This window comes from Salvia hispanica, chromosome 6 (genome assembly GCF_029641045.1).
Source record: "Salvia hispanica isolate PSC_SH4W2 chromosome 6, Shi_PSC_v1, whole genome shotgun sequence".
NCBI lineage: Eukaryota > Viridiplantae > Streptophyta > Magnoliopsida > Lamiales > Lamiaceae > Salvia > Salvia hispanica.
The window spans coordinates 1,720,279-1,739,151 of NC_142697.1; the positions used below are offsets into that span (position 1 = coordinate 1,720,279).

Consider the following 18,873-nt stretch of genomic DNA (forward strand, 5'->3'; position numbering starts at 1 on the left):
TCAACGACGACTTGGTTGAGTGGTCAGTGGATGGTGATGGTTGTGCGACGAGCGACGACTGGTCGGCGATGCTAATACGACAATTGCTGCCGTTGAATTTGATTTCAACATTTTCTTAGTTGGGGACTTTTTTTGGTTGTTCAACATCTACGTTTGTTGCTGCTTGGTATTGAGTAACTAGATTGGATATAATCTCAATAAGAGTTTCTGCCGAAGATGTCAAGCTAGTGACCGCGACACTGCTCCGGTACCATGATAAAAAGATTGTAGTGATAAAGGATTCTTATATCTTATTGATTGAGAAATGATGCCCAACATCCATGTATTTATAGGATTTATGGGGACTCTTGAGATACAACAATAACAACACGAACAAGATTACTATTGAAACAAAACCGAACTTTTGACGAAGTTCACGACTTTTGAAGCAATTTACCCAAAATAATTACTATTACTATTAAATAAAATGGATGCATTTCTGATAAAGCATGATCAGTCATTATTGTCTATCATCAATTTATGAACTTATGGAAATATGGGGGTGCTGACGAATAAGCAAAGGGAATGTTATTACAAAACATGAATCCAGAAACATTTGCGCCAAAAGCAGTGCATTATTAGATTAAATATTTATAAGATTTGAAAAATAGAGAGAGGTTGGGATCGTCTGACTTCAATGATTCCCACAATTCTGGGTTCACCCTTATCTGATATCGTCGAGGCACAGCCAGATCCACAACCACAGGAAGTTTGTTCGTCAATCTTGGGCACTCATTTATATAGATAGATTGAATGGAGTTGCAAATGATGGTTGTTCCCTTGCATAGGCTCTTCAGTGTTGGAAGCTGTTCTAAGTGCAACCTTATTAATTTGGGGAGGGTGATACAACCTCTTTCTTCATCATCGAACACATCTTCTAATCCTCCGCACTCACTCACAGAAACAGTTATAAGGTTGGGAACTCCTGATGGTGGTATCCCCACCTTCCTCAGTCCTGGCAGATTATATAACCAAACTTCTTTTAATTTGGGGAGGGCGAGGCAATGTCTTTCTTCATCTTCGAATATCTCTTCTATTTCTTCACACTCCCTTATATCAATATGTTCAAGGTTGGGAGCTCTTGATAATATTCCCACCTTCCTCAATCTTGGCAGCTCTTCTAACCTTATGCCTGTTAATTTCGAGAGGGTGAGGGAACTTGTTTCGAATATTTCTTCTATTTCTTCACACTCGCTGATATCAATATGCTCAAGGTTGGGAGCGCTTGATAGTTTCCCCACCTTCCTCAGTCTTGGCATCTTTTCTAAACATATGCCTGTTAATTTCGAGAGGGTGAGGGAACTTGTTTCAAATATCTCTTCTATTTTTTCACACTCGCTGATATCAATATGTTCAAGGTTGGGAGCTCTTGATACTATCCCCACCTTCCTCAGTCTCGGCAGCTCTTTTAACAATAAGGTTTTCAATTTAGGGAGAGTGAGGGAACTTGTTTCGAATAGCTCTTCTACCTTTTCACATTCCCATATACCAATATCTTCAAGGTTGGGAGCTCTTGATAGTATCCCCACCTTCCTCAGTCTTGGCAGCACTTTCAACTTCAACTTTTTCAATTTAGGGAGGGTGAGGGAACCTGTTCCTTCATCTTCGAATATCTCTTCTATTTCTCCACACTTCCTTATATCAATAACTTCAAGGTTAGGAGCTCTTGATAGTATCCCCAACTTCCTCAATCTTGGAAGCTTTTTTAACCATACGTCTTTTAATTTGGGGAGGGTGAGGGAACTTGTTTCGAATATCTCTTCTATTTCTTCACACTCCCTTATACCAATATCTTCAAGGTTGGGAGCTCTTGATAGTATCCCCACCTTCCTCAGTTTTGGCAGCTCTTGTAACCTGATTCTTTTTAATTTAGGGAGGGTGAGGGAACTTGTTCCTTCGTCGAATATCTCTTCTATTTCATAACAGTAGCTGATATGAATATCTTCAAGGTTGGGAGCTACTGGTACTGGTATCCTCATCTTGTTACACCAATAAATTACTAGCCGTGTCAGAGAGGAAAACACAGGTTGTGCAAGTGCAGCTGATGCTCCTATTTCCCCCTTTTCGATCAACCCCTTCATAGCATCCAACTCAATCAGTTCAATTTCTTCAAGAGTAGACATTTGAGATGATAATCCTGCCTCACTCCTCCAAATGTACTCTGTTTCTCCACAACTTTTAATTCTCAATCTCTTCAATCCATCCACAAAGCAATTGCCCAGACCCTCACATTGCTGCACAATTCCCTCTGCTAATACTCTCTCATCTTCAAGGTTGCATTTGAACAAGAACAACTCTTTATTATAACATGCTCCTATTCTTGTATGAAAATCTCCATCATACGATCCCACTCCTATTGTGTAGCTAGTGTCACGTACCCGATTTCCCCAACTTGTAATCAAAGACTTCAAATCTTTCACATTTTCCACTCTTCCACTAAACTCCTCTAGCAGTTTCAGATTCTCAATTTCTTCAACTTCTGCTTTCATATGGAATGGTAATTCTAAGTGCTGAAGATTCCCAAGTTTAAGAAACAATCCTCTTGGAAGCATATTTAATCTAGGCGCATTCATTGCGAGGAATTTGAGATTGAATAATTTCCCAACTCCTTGTGGGACTTCCTTGATTGCTGTATGCGAGAGGTTTAACTCCTTGAGTTCTTTCATCTCTCCCAAGTATGGAACATATTTTAGGCTCTGACAGGAATTAAGGAGCAATGCCTTGAGGCTCTTCATGGCACAGACGGAGTTTGGCAGCATTGTTATCATAGTGCAGCGCAAATCAAGAGTGCATAGTCCTTGCATTTTAGAAAAGAATGAATCTGGAATAAAATTCAAACAAAAATTTTCCTGTAAAAGCAATGTAGAGAGCTTAGGACAATCAGGAGACATTCCTTCTTGAATTCTCATTATGCTACTGCGCATTAAGGACACCTTCTCCAGATCCTTTGTCCATTCTGATTCTCTAGGAATTTCCTTCGAAGACTTATCACCTGCTCTTACCATATATTTCACCTCACATATTTTTAATGCCATACCTCTTACAAGATCATGCATCTTCACCCATTCAGGATCAACAGAGCTTTCCAATAAGCACACATTCACTAATTTATCCAATATGGAATGTACTTGCTCAACTTGGTCTCTCCTTGTCTTTCTTTCATCCAACAACCCTCCAGAAATGAACTCACTAACCAAATGCACTCTCATTATTTTTTCATCTTCAGGATGTAACGCGCAATGCAGGAAACAATGTTGTAACGTATTGAACTCATTAGTCTGATTATGATGATTTCTATTCAACCGATCAAAACTATATTTCAATACGTTATAAACATCACCATCTCCCATGCCATCTTTTCCAGTGACACGTTCTTTTAGTTCTGCATAAGCATTTCTCCAAGTATGAATGGCTCTCTCACCCCTCATGCTTCCAGCCACTGTAACAATTGCTAGGGGCAGACCACCACACAATTTTGCCGCAGATCTGGCAATTTCTTCTACCGAAGAATCAAGTTCTATCTCATTTCTTAGAGTTTCCTTGAACAATTCCCATGCCTCTTGATGATGTAGAGTTTTCACTTGAAACACTTGTTGGCAACAAATTTGACGACACACTTGTAAGGAGCGAGAAGTTATAATCAACCTGCAACACTCAACAGAAATGGGACATCCAACCATTGATAGATCAATATTTTCCCACACATCATCTAATATCAGCACTGTATTCTTCATATGAGACAAAGTTGTATGGAGTCTCGCCGCTCTTATGTCTTCATTATGCGCTGTTCGTTCCACCAGGTCCACATCTATAATACTAGCTATTTTATCTTGTAAAGTCGTAACACTAAACTCTTGAGAGACTGTAACCCAAATCACACGACCCTGAGAGTGTTGGAGGAGTCGATTGTGAATGTGCTTTGCCAGTGTTGTTTTGCCCACACCACCCATACCATAAACACCAATGCTCGACACTTGCCCACTCTCCAAAAGTTTCAAAATCATTTCCAGATTTTCATTAAAAGCTTCACCAACCATCCCATTAGTCAACAACTTATCTCCCCTACTTCCACAAACATCAAGGACAAGTTCACAAAAAGAAAGTCTTTGCTCGACAAGTGTGTCAACCTCAACATTTAGTTTAGCTGGTACTCCTCCTTCCATCAAGCTCAGAGTAATTCCTTCGGATTCCACTCGAGTCCCAAACTCAACAACTTGATTTTCAATGGACCTCACTTCTTCCAACCACTCCTTAACTTCACGTTTCCTTTTCTTTAGACCAGAACGCTCTGAGTTCTTGATTTCCTCCTCAACATCAGATGCCTTAGCAACCAATTTATTCAAGTTTTTCTGCAGAGCTTTTAGATTGAGCTCAAAGTCCTGTATACTTTTGAGATTGTTGTGTGCATTATCCACCGTTTGTTCCACAAACTTTGACAAAGCCGACTCCCCCAGCTTTGTCAAAATCCAGCTTATCACCACGTTGCTCTTCCCAGAGAAAACATAAACAAAAAACAAAAATGATTTGATGAGAAAAACAGCTACAATATAACTTTTCTAGGAATCATCTATCTTGTCCGAAAATAAATTTGCAATTAATGAACAAAGTATAAATCCTATGTTGACTATGTGATTATGCGAATATGATGCTAAGCGCTAGCAATCTACAAGCAAGATGTTAGAGTTGACGATGACCGAGTATCCCCACCCTGGTGGCCGCCATGGTCGTTCTGCAACTGTGCGTGTGAGAAATTTGATTTGGGGAAGAAGATAGCCTTACTGGGCTATAAGTTAGTATATGCTATGTTGGGCTTGGGTCATTAGGGATTAGTAATTGAAATGGAAGCCCAAATTTGTAAGTATCTAATTAATTTGTATATTAATTCTTTTATTTATACAGCTTCACATTATTAAGAAGATGCAATAATAAATAGTCTATCATATTCCAAGTTTCCACGCACCATTTCTAGTTTAATATTTTTGTGATCTTCATCTTAACATTTCCCTATTATAGTGTATACTTTATTTTGGATATTTCTTCAGTCTCTTTTTTATATTAATCTATTTTTTCAATATTATGAATATTTATATACTATTACTTTTTATACATATTATTATTATACTACCTCTGTTCTCCAAAATTTGTCCCACTTTGACCCGACACGAATTTTAAGAAATGTAATAGAAAGTGAGTTGAAAAAGTTAGTGGATTGTGAATCTTACTTTTATATATTAGTTTTATAATAAAATGTGAGTAGAAATAAGTTAGTGGAATATGGGTCCACTACTATAAATGGAAAAAAGTGAAATAAGACAAATTTTGGGGGACGGACAGAAATGAAAAAATGGAACAAATTTTCAGGGACAGGTAGTATCTCATAGTGTAATACTTCTTACTCCCTCCGTCCCGGAGTATTAGACTCACTTCTTTTGGGCACATGATTTAAGGAATTGATATTTAAATAGTTAAAGTGGAGAGAGTAAAGTATGAGAGAGGGAAAAAGTAGGGGAGAGAAGAGAGAAAAAAGTAGGTGGAGAATAAAATAAGATAGATACTTTTTGCTAAAAAGGGAAATGAGTCTAATATGTTGGGACATCCCAAAAAGGAAAGTTGGTCTAATACCTTGGGATAGAGGGAGTACTATAAAATTGATGGTAAAGTTATAGACCTCTCTCTTCCATGTACTACTCCCTCCGTCCCAAGGAAGATGACCCCTTTCTTGGGCGACACGGGATTTTATGCAACTTTATTTTGTGTGTTAAGTGGAGAGAGTAAAGTAAGAGAGGGGGAATAAAGTAGAGATAAAGGGATTTCTATTTTAAATAATGGGTCATCTTAATTGAGACAAACCAAAAAGGAAAGTGGATCATCTTCAATGGGACGGAGGGAGTACTATATTAGAAGAGCATATAGATTCCATGTACTACTATATTAGAAGAGCATATAGAGTATTCAAGTGACCCAAATATTATTGAAATATTTTATCAAAAAAAATTTGATAACTATTATTTATAGTTTAAAGTCACGATGATCCGATTAATACAATTATAATAATTTAGTGTCTCCTAAAAACTAGTATAAAATATTATAAATAAAAATAAAATTAAATATTTTAACATTATTTTTAAATTCAGCACCGCCTTCCTTAAAATTCTAGTTCCGTCTCTGATTATGTAAGAATATTTATATTTTTATGTGATCTATGTGCATATTGGTGTAGGGTTGTGATCGATTGCTGAGATGCGATCAATAATGGAGGCGTTTCTTTTTTACACGGAGACTAAGAAAAATTGTGTTAGGTGAGTTAAGTAAAGGGAGAATAAAGTGGAAAATGAAAAGGTAGAGAGACGAAGAGAGAAAAAAGTAAGAGAGAGTAAAGTAGGTGTGGAAAAATGTATTGACTTTTACTAAAAAAGAAAATGACTCTATTGCTATGGAACGTACCAAAATGACAAAATGACTCTATTACTTTGGAACAGAGGGAGTATCTTTTAAATTTAAATAATTATTAAATTAAATTAAAGGGTAATAATGTCAATTATCTATTATTAAAATTATCCCAAAACTTTGAATTTACGTAACTCTTTCGATTTAATTTATTTTTCCGCATAAAATATATCAAATTAAAGAATTTTATAAGGATTCTAACGAGAACTCAATTGCATATGTTCCGACGACGTTCGATTGATGAATTTCGATAATTTTTATTTCATTTTTCGTATATGCTGATAAGCATAATTTTATCAACAAATACATCAAAAAGTTTCAATATAATATATGTAAAATCTCAATAAAACTGTGTACAATCTCAATAAAATTGTGTTGATATTTTCTTGTACTTGTGTTGAAATACTCATGTCATTGTATTGATATTTTGTAATACGAAAAACATGAAAATTATGATATGATAACAAAATGACGATCTTACCCCTTTGTCGATATTTTGTCTATTGTTTATTGAAATTCGTAAGGTTTAATCTCATCCATTCATTTTAAAATTCAAGGGTGTAGATTTGGTCTTGATTTTGGATTATGATACTATAAGAAATATAAGATGACCCTATTGGACTATGGGTTTATCTCGCCCATAGTTCCTGGACTTTAAAAATATCGCCAGACATCCCTGGACTAAGAGTTTATCTCAAATTTGGCCCTTTTGCCATTTTGGGAAATTTGGTCATTGTACACTTTTAACATTTAAAATATGATATTATTTTAGTGATGTACTAAATCTGATATTATTTCAAAATTATCATTCTTCTTCCCTTTTGCCATCCTTCACTTTGTTTCTTTATTACAATATTAGATTTAATTTTATAAAATTAAATTTTAAAATTAGATTTTTAAATATCAATAAATTTTTTAATTAAAACTATTAATTCATGGACCCTATAAATATTGATTAAAAATATTAATTTTTGTTATTTAATATAATATTCAGCTGAATTGAAGAAGTACAAAAAAAATAATATTAATCATGATGGAAAAATAAGAGCTATTATATTTAGCCTTAGTTCAATTATTATAATTGCTTGTGATTAAATATTATAAAGTTGACTAAAACTTTGATACTACTAAAAATTTTATATAGGAGTATTTTTGTTGAAATAAACAAACGGAAATTATATTAGTCTTACATTAATTGCATATTTATTTCAGAATAAATCGTGTTATATGATCTATTTATGATTAAAACTATTAAATATTGATTAAAACTAAGTTGCCGTCGGCATATCTTATTGATTAAATATTAGACACTATCAACTATAGATTAAAACTATTAGTTTTTGTTATTTAATAACTTTAATAATTAATAAAAAATTATTGATATAAAATTGAAATTTAAAATTTAATTTTATAAAATTAAATCTAATATTGAAATAAAGAAACAAAGTGAAGGATGACAAAAGGGAAGAGAATGATAATTTTAAAATAATATCAGATTTAGCACATCACTGAAGTGATATTATATTTAAAATGTTAAAAGGATTAAAAGACCAAATTGCCCAAATCCAATTGGGTATTTTCGTATCAAAAAATGGCAAAAGGGTCAAATTTGAGATAAACCCTTAGTCCAGGGATGTCTGACTATATTTTTAAAGGCCAGAGACTATGCGCGAGATAAACCCATAGTCCAGGAACCATTTTTGTAGTTCACTCTAGTATATATTGGAGTGAACTACCCTAATAGTCTCTAATCTTGTCGAAAAATGCATAAATGGTTCTTAAAATTTTTTTATAGCATTTTAAGTACGATAAAACTAAATAACCCCAGGCACCAAAAAAGTGAATCTTTAATGTTTGAGGGCATTTTAGACCTTAAATACTAGTATACTATTTTTGTAATTTTAGTTATTTAAAATAGTTTATTTTCATTATATGTTTAAAAATAAGTACAACCTTAAAATAGTTTAGTTATACTCTTATCTATTTTTTAAATTAAATATTACTAGTATTTATTATAAAACTCAATCTATAAAAAAAATTAAATCTAATAATAACTTCTTTAATAAAAATATTAAAGTAAATTACAAAAAATTCTTTTGCATGTGGAATTTATTTTTACTTAAAAAATTTGATTAAATTTTATACATTTGAGAATGAAACATATTATAGTGAACTATAGTAATATTTTACTTAAAAACTGTTAGTTAAATATTTAAATGTTACTATACTTAAGTGAAAAATAAATATTTTAATTACATTTAATTAAAATAAAGTATAGTGAATAATATCTTTTAAGTATAATAATTAAAATTAAAGTGAAATTATAACTAACTTATATTATAGCGAACTCTTGCAAGTAACATTTTTAATAAAAATATTAAAGTAAACTAAAGTAATTTTTCAGTATAAAGCTCAAACTATACGTTATTCAAGTAATTATTGAAAAAAATTAAGGGAATTATAATTCAAAAGAAAATGTTTTATATTGTAAAAATATAAATTAACTAGTAGTACTAGAAATGTAAATGTTTTCTACCCGAAAAGGTGCTTTTATATATATCCAAACAAATTGCAAGATTGAAGAGGTACCAAAACTGTGATTTCCAAAATAAAAAATGCCCTCCATGGCATTTAGGGAATTTTTTTAATATAGAGGGGTATAAAAGACCGTCAGGTACCAAAAAAGCTATAAAAATTTTTTTATGGATCATTAGTGTATTTTTCGACAAGATCTGGGACTGTTAGTGTAATTCACTCTATATATTAAAGACGCCGAGATGGATCAATTTCAATTTAAGAATTAGAATCATGTGTGTTGATACCCCTCCTTTCTTACTGCTAAATTGGAAAATGTCTATATTTTTATGCGATGAATGAAGTATATAATATATGTACATATGAGAAGATGTAATAAAATGCAAACTCTATATATTATACAAACTCCAACTATGAGCTAGACCGTTAGATTTCAATATTTGATGTCATCTGTTGACATCAAATCTTGAAATCTAACGGTTCAAATCATAGTTTGGAGTTTGTAGGCCAATTTGCTTTTTATGACTACCCTATGTATATATAGATATAGTGGAGTGTTATATTGCTAACTCAATATTAAATTGCTAACTACAACTAAATTGTAGACATTAGATTTTTAAATTAAGGTCCAAGATCATTCAACTCCGAATATCAATACATTGAATGAAAAATGTCAATTAGGGTATTTATGTCAAGTAACAACAAATTAATTGTAACTAACTTTTAAAAAATATCTCAAAACTTCATATAACTATCTCGATTTAAAATATTTTTTCACACACATATATCAAATTAAAGATAATTCTATAAGGATTCTAACGAGATCCCACATGCATATGTTTCAATGTTAAAATTTGATAATATTTTCGTATATTTTCATATATTTCGTCAACATTTTTATGTCAATGTTACTAACATAATATGTCAACTTAATACATGTATAGTGTCAATATGAAACTATGTTGACATATTCAAAACATAGTGTTATATGTTTAATTCACTGTGTTAGACATTTTGATATAAACCCTAAATTTAGAGTCGTTATTATCTCTTTAGTATTATAAAATAAAAAATGAATTCACACATGGAAATTTATAGGCCATTATATCTTTAAAATCTTATGGTATTAAATTAATTGTAGTTAGCAATTAAGGGGTGAGTTAGCAATTGATCACACCCTATAGATATGTATATTAAAGTTCTCGATTCTTTATCCATAAAAAAAAAATCATTATAAGTTGAAATTAAAGAAATGACAAAAATTGATTGGTGGATTCAACCTCTACATCAAAAGAAAAAAGTATGAATAGAGATTGGTGATTCTATCTTATCATGTACTCCCTCCGTCCCGGCTAAGATGACAAATTGCTTAGCCGACATAGGGTTTTAGGAGTTATTGGTTAAAGTGTTTAATTGGAGAGAGAGAAGGTGAGTGTAAGTATTAAAGTAGAGAGATAAAGAAAGATGGATATTTTAATAGGAGTGAGAAAAAATGGTTGAGTGTATTAATTGGGGAGAGAAAGTTATCAAAAAAGGAAATGTTCATCTTAGTTAGGACAAACTAAAAAGGAAACGTGTCATCTTAAGCGGGACAGAGGGAGTAGTATTGTTATGGATTTGAATTATTCAAATATAGACAGTATTTCATAATCAAAATCATAATAACATTAAGATGTGGCTGACCGATTATTCAAATTTTTCTTCATTTCACATGTACTAGAAATTTAAACTTACATTTCCCGAAGCCTTGTGGTAATATTAGCAAGATGTGTAAAATTCCAAACAAACAAATAAAAGTAGAGATGTACTTTAGTATGAGAATCGTTACCTGATACATAGTGAAGGGCTGAGCTGAGACTGAATAGATTTGTAGATCTAAAAATGAGAGAAGAATCACAATATGTAAGGATTTTCTTACAACAAAGGCAGCAGCAAAAGATCGATTCACGTGTGCTAAATTGATCAGGCAAGAAAAACCGGCAGTAAAGTTACACCATCCAAGGCTGACTAGACTTCTCAGTCTCGTTACTGATTTCCTTTTTTTAATGACATAACAATAGTAGTATTTTTTTTTATTAGAACTTTATTAGGAGTATTTCAGATTGTTGTGTGCATCATTTCGTCCTACTTGAAAACCCAGCTTTAACATTTTCACCACTTTGCTATTTTCAAGAAAACATAAAAAAAAAAAAAACAATTATTTGATGAGAAAAATAGCTACGATCTCAATTTTCATGCGATCATCTATTCAGTCTGAGAATGATTTTGAAATTTATGAAGAAAGTAGAAATACAATAAATGTTGAATATGTGAGCATAAAGCTAAGCGCTAGCAATCTACAAGCAATATGTTAGAGTTGACTCCAACACAGATGTTTATTCAAAATTTCCTTCATTTTATAAGTACAACAAATTAAAATTTTCATTTCCTGAAGTCTTTGTGGTAATATTTGCAAGATCGTGTAAAATACAACACAAATAAAAGAAGAGATGCAAATTAGTATGAGAATTGTCACCTGAGAGATGTGAAAGGCTGAGCTGAGGTTGAAGAGATTTGTAGATCTACAAAGCGAGAATCAGAACATGTAAATATGAGAGAAGGATTGATTCACAAGATGTAAATGAGTATGAGAATTGTTACTTGAGAGATGTGAAAGGGCTATCTTAAGATTGAAAAGATTTGTAGATCTACAAAGAGAGAATCAAAACATGTAAATATGATCGTACAAAAAGGAAGAAGCGAAAGGTTTATCCACAAGATACTAATTGATCAGGCATGTTCGTAGAACCAACAGAGAAAGTCACACTAGTATACGAAAGTTGACTTGTTCTTATAAATGATTTATTCGGAAAAAAATAGTCTCAGAAGTATAAAGGAGCTGATAAAAAAAGAAGTAATTGATGGAAATGAATATCAGAAGAAAGGGCCCTGTGAAGATTGCTTTCATGAGAAATTCGAGAAACTGCCATATCCCAAAGATAAACAGACATCATAGACGATTATTCTAGAAAAATATGACTACATGTTTCAAGGGAAAAATCAGAGGGATTTGGAAAGGTTAGAGAATGGTGTTGTGTGGTTGAGATAAAGAAAGTCAGTGTGTTGAAGTGCCTAAGAACTGATATTGGACTTCTAAAGCAAAGTAAGCTAGAAGGTAGAGCCTTGAGGTGAGTGCTTCTAAGGTATCAAGCCGGGGTAAATGGATACTGTATATGGAGTGTAGAGCATGGAAACCAAAAGATCATAACCAGTAGAGATGAGGTGTTGGCAGAAGCTGATTTTCCCTTCAAGAAAAAGAGACCAAGAGACCAAAACAGTGCTGAGATACAAGTACAACAAAATTGATCTTGTAGATTATGAATGTGATTAAGGTCAGTTTAGTATGAGGGAAAAGGTGGAGTTAAAGGGCAGTGGATCAGCTGCGAGACTTAGCTTCGGAGAGATCATGACTGTTGGAGTCGGTTAGCCAAAACTAGCCGTTGGAGGTTTTGAAGCTCAAGAGTCACAGCAGTAAGTTTGTTAAGACTCTTAGATCCTCAATTCTGTTACTGATGTATCAATTCACATATAAGAATCAACGCGCACACACACACATTCCGATTTAGTTACGCTCTTCTCATTTATCTCATTTTTGTTCTTGATTAGCATCTTGCAGTTATCTCTTCCATTCATTGTGAGAGAGAGATAGAGAGCTAGATCGAGTGTTGTTGTATGATCTTGATTGGGAGGTGAATAAAGGTTTCATTTTGTTGTCCGCGGATGTAGATCACATTGATCGAACCACGTAATTTTCTGGCGTGCTTTACATTCATACATCTTGTTGATTTAGGTTTCGTGTTCGATTCTTAACAACTGGCGCCGTCTGTGGGAAGAGAGGCGATGGCGACGACGAAGCTAGAGACCGAGAAATTCACCGGCCGCAATGATTTTGGATTATGGCGAATCAAGATGAAGGCCATTCTGGTGCAACAAGGTTTGGCAGAGGCGCTGAACTGATGCGAAGGCAGAAGCCTGGAAAGAAGTAGCTGAGAAATCCGTGATCAAGAAACAGGAGATGCTTGAGCGCGCATATAGCTCGATTATCCTATGTTTAGGGGATAAAGTTCTACGGGGGGTCGCCAAGGAGAAATCGGCCGCGAATGTATGGTCCAAGTTGGAGAGTCTATACATAACCAAATCCCTAGCCAATAGGCTGTTCATGAAGTAGAGGTTGTACTCCTATAAGTTTCTTGAAGATAAGGGAATCAAAGAACAGCTCGAATAGTTCAACAAGGTAGTAGATGACATTGAGAACATAGATGTAAGCTTGGTAATGAAGACAAGGCCATCCTACTTCTTAATGCTCTGCCAAAGTTATTCGATCATCTTAAAGATGCAATGCTGTATGGCCGGGAGAAAGACAATCAATCTTGAGGAAGTTCAATCAGTATTGAGGGCAAGGAAGTTACAGAGTTCCTCCAACAAGGCCCCTGATTCCTTAACAGAGGCTCTCAATATTAGCAGGTTTAAATGGCACAGAACAGTGCCCAATAATCCAAAGCAAAATGGCACTGCAGAAAGGATGAATAGGACTCTAATCGATAGAGTCAGGTGTATGATGCTTAGCTCAGGAGTTCCTAAGAAATTTTGGTGAGAAGCAGTAGCTACAGCCGCATTCTTGATCAACAAATTTCCCCCCTCAGCTATTGAATTTGATACTCCAGATCATAGATGGTTTGGAAGGAATGATCTCAGAAATTTTGGTTGCTTTTGCTCACGTCAGGCAGAATAAATTAGAGCCAAGGGCTTTAAAATGTATCATGTTGAGTTATCAGCCTGGTGTTAAAGGGTACAGATTATGGTTTATAGAACCTGAAAATCACAAGCTAATTATCAGTAGAGATGTGAAGTTTGTAGAAGACAGAATGCCCTTTACTGAGACAAAGCAAAGCCATGGCCAGAGCTCTGATAATAATGGTGATTAAACTGAGGTGGAGCTGCCTGGAGTTGAAATGTGTAATGATCAGAATTAGGCTGAAGAGAGTCAACATGATTCAATGCTAGAGCCAGAACAAAATCCCGAGGGCACATCAGCACAACAAGAGAATCTGCATAACTATTTGTTGGCCAGAGATAAAACGAGGAGAGAAATCAGACCACCTCCCAGGTACAGCCAAGCTGACATCATCTGATAGAGATCAAGCTAATGATCTCCATTATCTCTTGAGATCATTTTAATTATTGTGGAGATTGATGAAAAGATTACTTTAAATATTGAGGATTAGTTTCCTTGTTTATTTATATGCTGATTCACTTTCCTAGATTAGAGTGCGTAGGAGTCCTATAAATAGCTCCTCTTTAGAAGAGCTAGACATCTTGGAAAATAAAGTGTATTAGGACGGTATCAACTGTAGGCCTCTTCGGAGGATTATCTTGGCCTCTTCGGACGATTGTTCTTCTTTTATATTGAATTCCAGTTCTTGTTTTACTTCAGCCTTTCACTCCATATCATCATCAACTATGCTGTGTGTGTTGCTGAGCACATTGAGTACTCAGAACCTTCTACTTACTCTACTCAGAAGCCATGAAGAGCAAGAAGAAAGAAATAGAAGAAAGCCATGATAGATGAGATAAAGTCATTACTAAAAAAATGGGACTTGGATTCTAGTAAAGAGATCAAGTTTGCATAAACCTACAGGCATAGGTCGCAAATGGATATTCAAGAGAAAGGTGGAGGTTACTGGAACTGAGAAAATGAGATACAAAGCAATGTTAGTTGCAAAGGGATACCCACAGAAAGGAGGAGTAGATTTTAATGAAGTGTTTTCCCCCGTGGTAAAGCATAGTTCTATCAGAATCCTTATGGCTCTCACAGCTCAAATGGATTGGGAATTACATCAAATTGATGTAAAGACAGCTTTTCTACATGGTGGATTAGAGGAAAAAATACATGCTTCAACCTGAGGGATTTATTGCCCCAGGTGATTAAGACAAAGGGTGTCTCCTCAAAAGGAGTCTGTACGGTTTAAAGCAATCCAACAGTCTGATCTTTGATGAAGAAATGCACAAGTTGGGATTTAGAAAGTCCAAGTTTGATGGTTGTGTATACATCAAGTACAAGGATGAAGTAGCTGTGGCATGGCTGCTACTGTACGTAGATGACATGCTAATAGCTGGACCCAAAATTGAAGAAATTCAGTGTTTTAAGAGGCAGCTCAGTTCAGTGTTTGAAATGAAAGATTTGGGCTGTGCAAAGAGGATTTTGGGTATTGAAATCATAAGGGATAGAAAGGAAGGGAAGCTATGGCTCATACAGAGTGACTACACTGAAAAAATATCAAATGAGTAACTCAAAAGGAACTTCAACACCACTGAGCCAGCAGTTAAAATTCTCATCAAGTCAAAGTCCAAAACTGACTATGAGAGGAAAGAAATGGATCAGATCCCATACTCAAACATAGTGGGAAGCCTGATGTACACCATGGTGTGTACTAGGCCAGACCTAGCTCAAGCAATGAGCGTCGTGAGCAGGTATATGAGTGATCCGGGCAGGTGTCACTCATATGCAAAGTGGGTGTTGAGATATGCAAAGGAATCTTAAAATGTTGGGATCATGTATGGGAATGTTCAAGATGCAGGAACTGATCCTCTAGTAGGATATTCCGATTCAGATTACGCTGCCAACATTGGCAACAAAAAATCTCAATCAAGATATATTTTCACACTATTTGGTTCTACTGTTTCTTGGAAATCAAGTCTGATAAGGGAGAAATCAAAGTGGAAATTAACTATGATAGCAGTGGTGCTTTATGTCTTGCAAAGCACCAAGTGTTTTATGAAAGAAGCAAGCACATGGATGTGCTAATGCATTTTATCAGAGATGAAGTTCATAAGGGAAAAATCAAAGTGGAGAAGATCAGCACTGATCACAACCCTGTTGATATGTTGACTAAAGCTTTGCCAACTGCCAAGTTCAAATATTGAAGTGGAGTTTGTAAGGGGTGTTGTTAGTGAAGTTGTGGAAAATGAACTTGCAGCTCAATGCATAAAGAACAATGAAGTGAAGCATTGTGGATCCTTAACTGAATATGCTGAGTCATCAAGTGAGGATCAAGCTGGTGCACCTAAGACCAAAAGCAGAGGATCCATGTCTGAGTCTAGACTGATGAATGAGGCTCCAGCTGTGATGAAGGACCACTCCTTGAGTTGGAGAGACGTGGCAGCTAAAGCTGGAAAGATGCCAAATTGGACTTGGATAAAGTTTTGTTACTGGCTGCTTTTAGGGTTATGAATGGTTGCATTCTAGAACCTTCACTTGATGTTATATATATAGTGATACAGTGTATTCTCGTTTTATCAAATATAAGATGAAAGCTTACTACTTTGAGCAAATGTGTTTTGTTATCTTTATTTCTCTAGCTATGCATTTGGGTCTTTTTCATTAGTTGACAGCGTGGACCTATACCTCACATTCAAGGTGGAGATTTGTAGATTGTGAATGTGATTAAGGTCAGTTTAGTATGAGGGAAAAGGTAGAATTAAAGGTCCGTTTGAGTCAGTTAGCCAAAACTAGCCGTTGGAGGTTTTGAAGCTCAAGAGTCAAAACTGGAAGTTTGTTAGACTCTTAGATCCTCAATTCTGTTACTGATGTATCAATTCACATCACACACATTCCGGTTCAGTTATATATGCTCTTCTCATTTAGCTCATTTTTGTTCTTGGTTAGCACCTTGCAGTTATCTCTTCCATTCATTGTGAGAGAGAGATAGAGAGCTAGATCGAGTGTTGTCGTATGATCTTGTTGGGAAGGTGAATAAATGTCTGCTTACTGAAAAAAAGTTTATATGGTTTGAAGTATGATACTAGTAAGCAATGGCACCATGTGCAATTGGTTGTGATAACACCAGTGCCATTTGTCTTGCCAAACATCAAGTTTACCATGAGATGAGTAACATATACGTATCGGGCTGCATTTTGTGAGAGAAGAGATGGAAAAGGGGACAGTGAAAGCATTCAATGTTGATACGACGGCTGAGAGTCTAGCTAACATGCTCACAAGGCATTGCCGAGGGAAAAGTTTGAGAAATGTATGAGGCTGATTGGTTGTGCAAGATAGAGCATGATGCCAATTCAGCACTCAAGGTGGAGATTTGTTGGTTTGCTCACTAAATCCGATCATTGGGAGTAAGTCAACAAATAAAGTCTTCGATTAGAGAAAGAAAGAAGAGCAAAATCAAATTCTGTTAATCAAAGATGCGAGGATCTTCAGGAGCCTGATGGCGTTTTAGTTTAGATGTTTTAATCTGAGCCGTACGATCTAACTAGCGTTAGATCAGTTTTTCTGTTATAAAAGTGCTTCTTTCAGCTCGTTAGTTCGAGTGTTGTTAGCTAATTTACTACTTCCTCCGTCCCCAATTAAGAGTCACACTTTTCCATTTCGGTCCGTCCCCATTTAAGAGTTACACTTCATTTTTACCATAAATGGTAAGTAAGTCTCACATTCCACCAACTCAATTTATTCACATTTTTATTATAGAACCAATATAAAAAAATGGGTCTCACATTCCACTAACTTTTTCAACCAACTTTTCTTGACATTTCTTAAAACCCGTGCCCGGTCAAAGTGTGACTCCTAATCGGGGACGGAGGGAGTATTTATTAGTCTCCTTCGCGATTAATGTGAATTTGAATCCAATAGTTCGTTATCAACATCAATACAATTCTTCGAGAGAACTTCGTTTACTTGTTTTGAATATGTAAACATGGTGCCATGCTATAGGTAAAAGTGGTAGCGCTCTAGCAATCTACAAGCAAGATGTTAGAGTTGACTCTAATATTTTTACAAAAAATTAACTTTCATTTTCAGAAGCCTTGTGGTAATATAATTAGCAAAATGTTGTAAAATTCTAAACAAACAAATAAAAGCAGAGATGTAAATTAGTAGTATGAGAATTGTTACCTGAGAGAAGTAAAAGGCTGAGTTGAGGTTGAAGAGATTTGTAAGATCTAAAAATAGAGAATCACAAGATGTAAATATGATCGTACAAAATGGAAATGGAAGGAGATTGATTCAAAAGATGTAAATTGATCACGCAAGTACGAAGAAACGAGAGTGAAAGTCACAATAGTATACCAAAATTGACTTATAGTTATATTGACTAATTAATTTTTAATTAACTAACAGTGCTTTATAAGTGACTTATTTCCAACCCTTTATAAATGATTTATTTTGTTATAAACAAAAAAACTATATATATTCTTTTTATATTTATTTTCTTTCTTATTTTATTATCTCTTCAATCTTATTAATTAATTTATTTTTCTATTCAATACATTTCTATATAATCACCACACATTATAAATCAAAGGTAGATTCCATTCTAGCGATCGGATCTTAAAATTAATTCATTAATTATTTAAACTCATAACTTTTGCATTCTCATATAATTTGCGAGAGTTATCAAATCACTATAATAAATTCTTATAAAATCATAATATACATAAATTAGCCCCAGGTTACATATTTGTGTTTAAATTAAACAAATAAAATTTATAACCTTTATTTATCGACAGAGAAGATGCAGTTATTGTTTAGATTCCAAAACAGTAATCAAAACATGATTATCACTATCATACATTAACATATTAATCAATCTCATGTGTAATTTCTTCCTTCCAAATAATTCCGAAATATATCCATAAATAACTCAATATTTCATAATTTTTCAAATTATAAACAAAGTGTAGGATGAAGAGATACCTCAGATTATCGACATGTACCTCTTTTGCTACTTGAATTAGCCTTGAGATTAGTTTCTGATTGGAGACGAATTTTTCTTATTTGTTGTTGGGAGAGTAGTGAAACTCCCTTTA

At 34.3% G+C, this 18,873-nt stretch overlaps 1 protein-coding gene across 4 annotated transcripts; it reads right to left on the minus strand.

Annotated features, from left to right (window-relative positions):
• Positions 1-552: 552 nt before the first annotated feature.
• LOC125205184 (putative disease resistance protein At4g10780) lies at positions 553-18,873 on the minus strand. 4 transcript variants are annotated; one of them, XM_089061981.1, is made up of 6 exons: positions 18,761-18,873; positions 17,960-18,006; positions 11,662-11,708; positions 11,537-11,582; positions 10,850-10,896; positions 553-4,526 (listed from the first exon to the last, which is right to left on the minus strand). In XM_089061981.1, the coding sequence occupies exons 5-6, from the start codon at positions 10,856-10,858 to the stop codon at positions 618-620; spliced, it is 3,918 nt and encodes a 1,305-aa protein (XP_088918107.1). In that variant the 5' UTR covers positions 10,859-10,896; positions 11,537-11,582; positions 11,662-11,708; positions 17,960-18,006; positions 18,761-18,873; the 3' UTR covers positions 553-617. The 4 variants fall into 4 exon arrangements, with proteins under 4 accessions (XP_088918107.1, XP_088918108.1, XP_047959967.2 ...); XM_089061982.1 differs by having other exon boundaries at positions 18,781-18,798; XM_048104010.2 differs by lacking the exon at positions 11,662-11,708.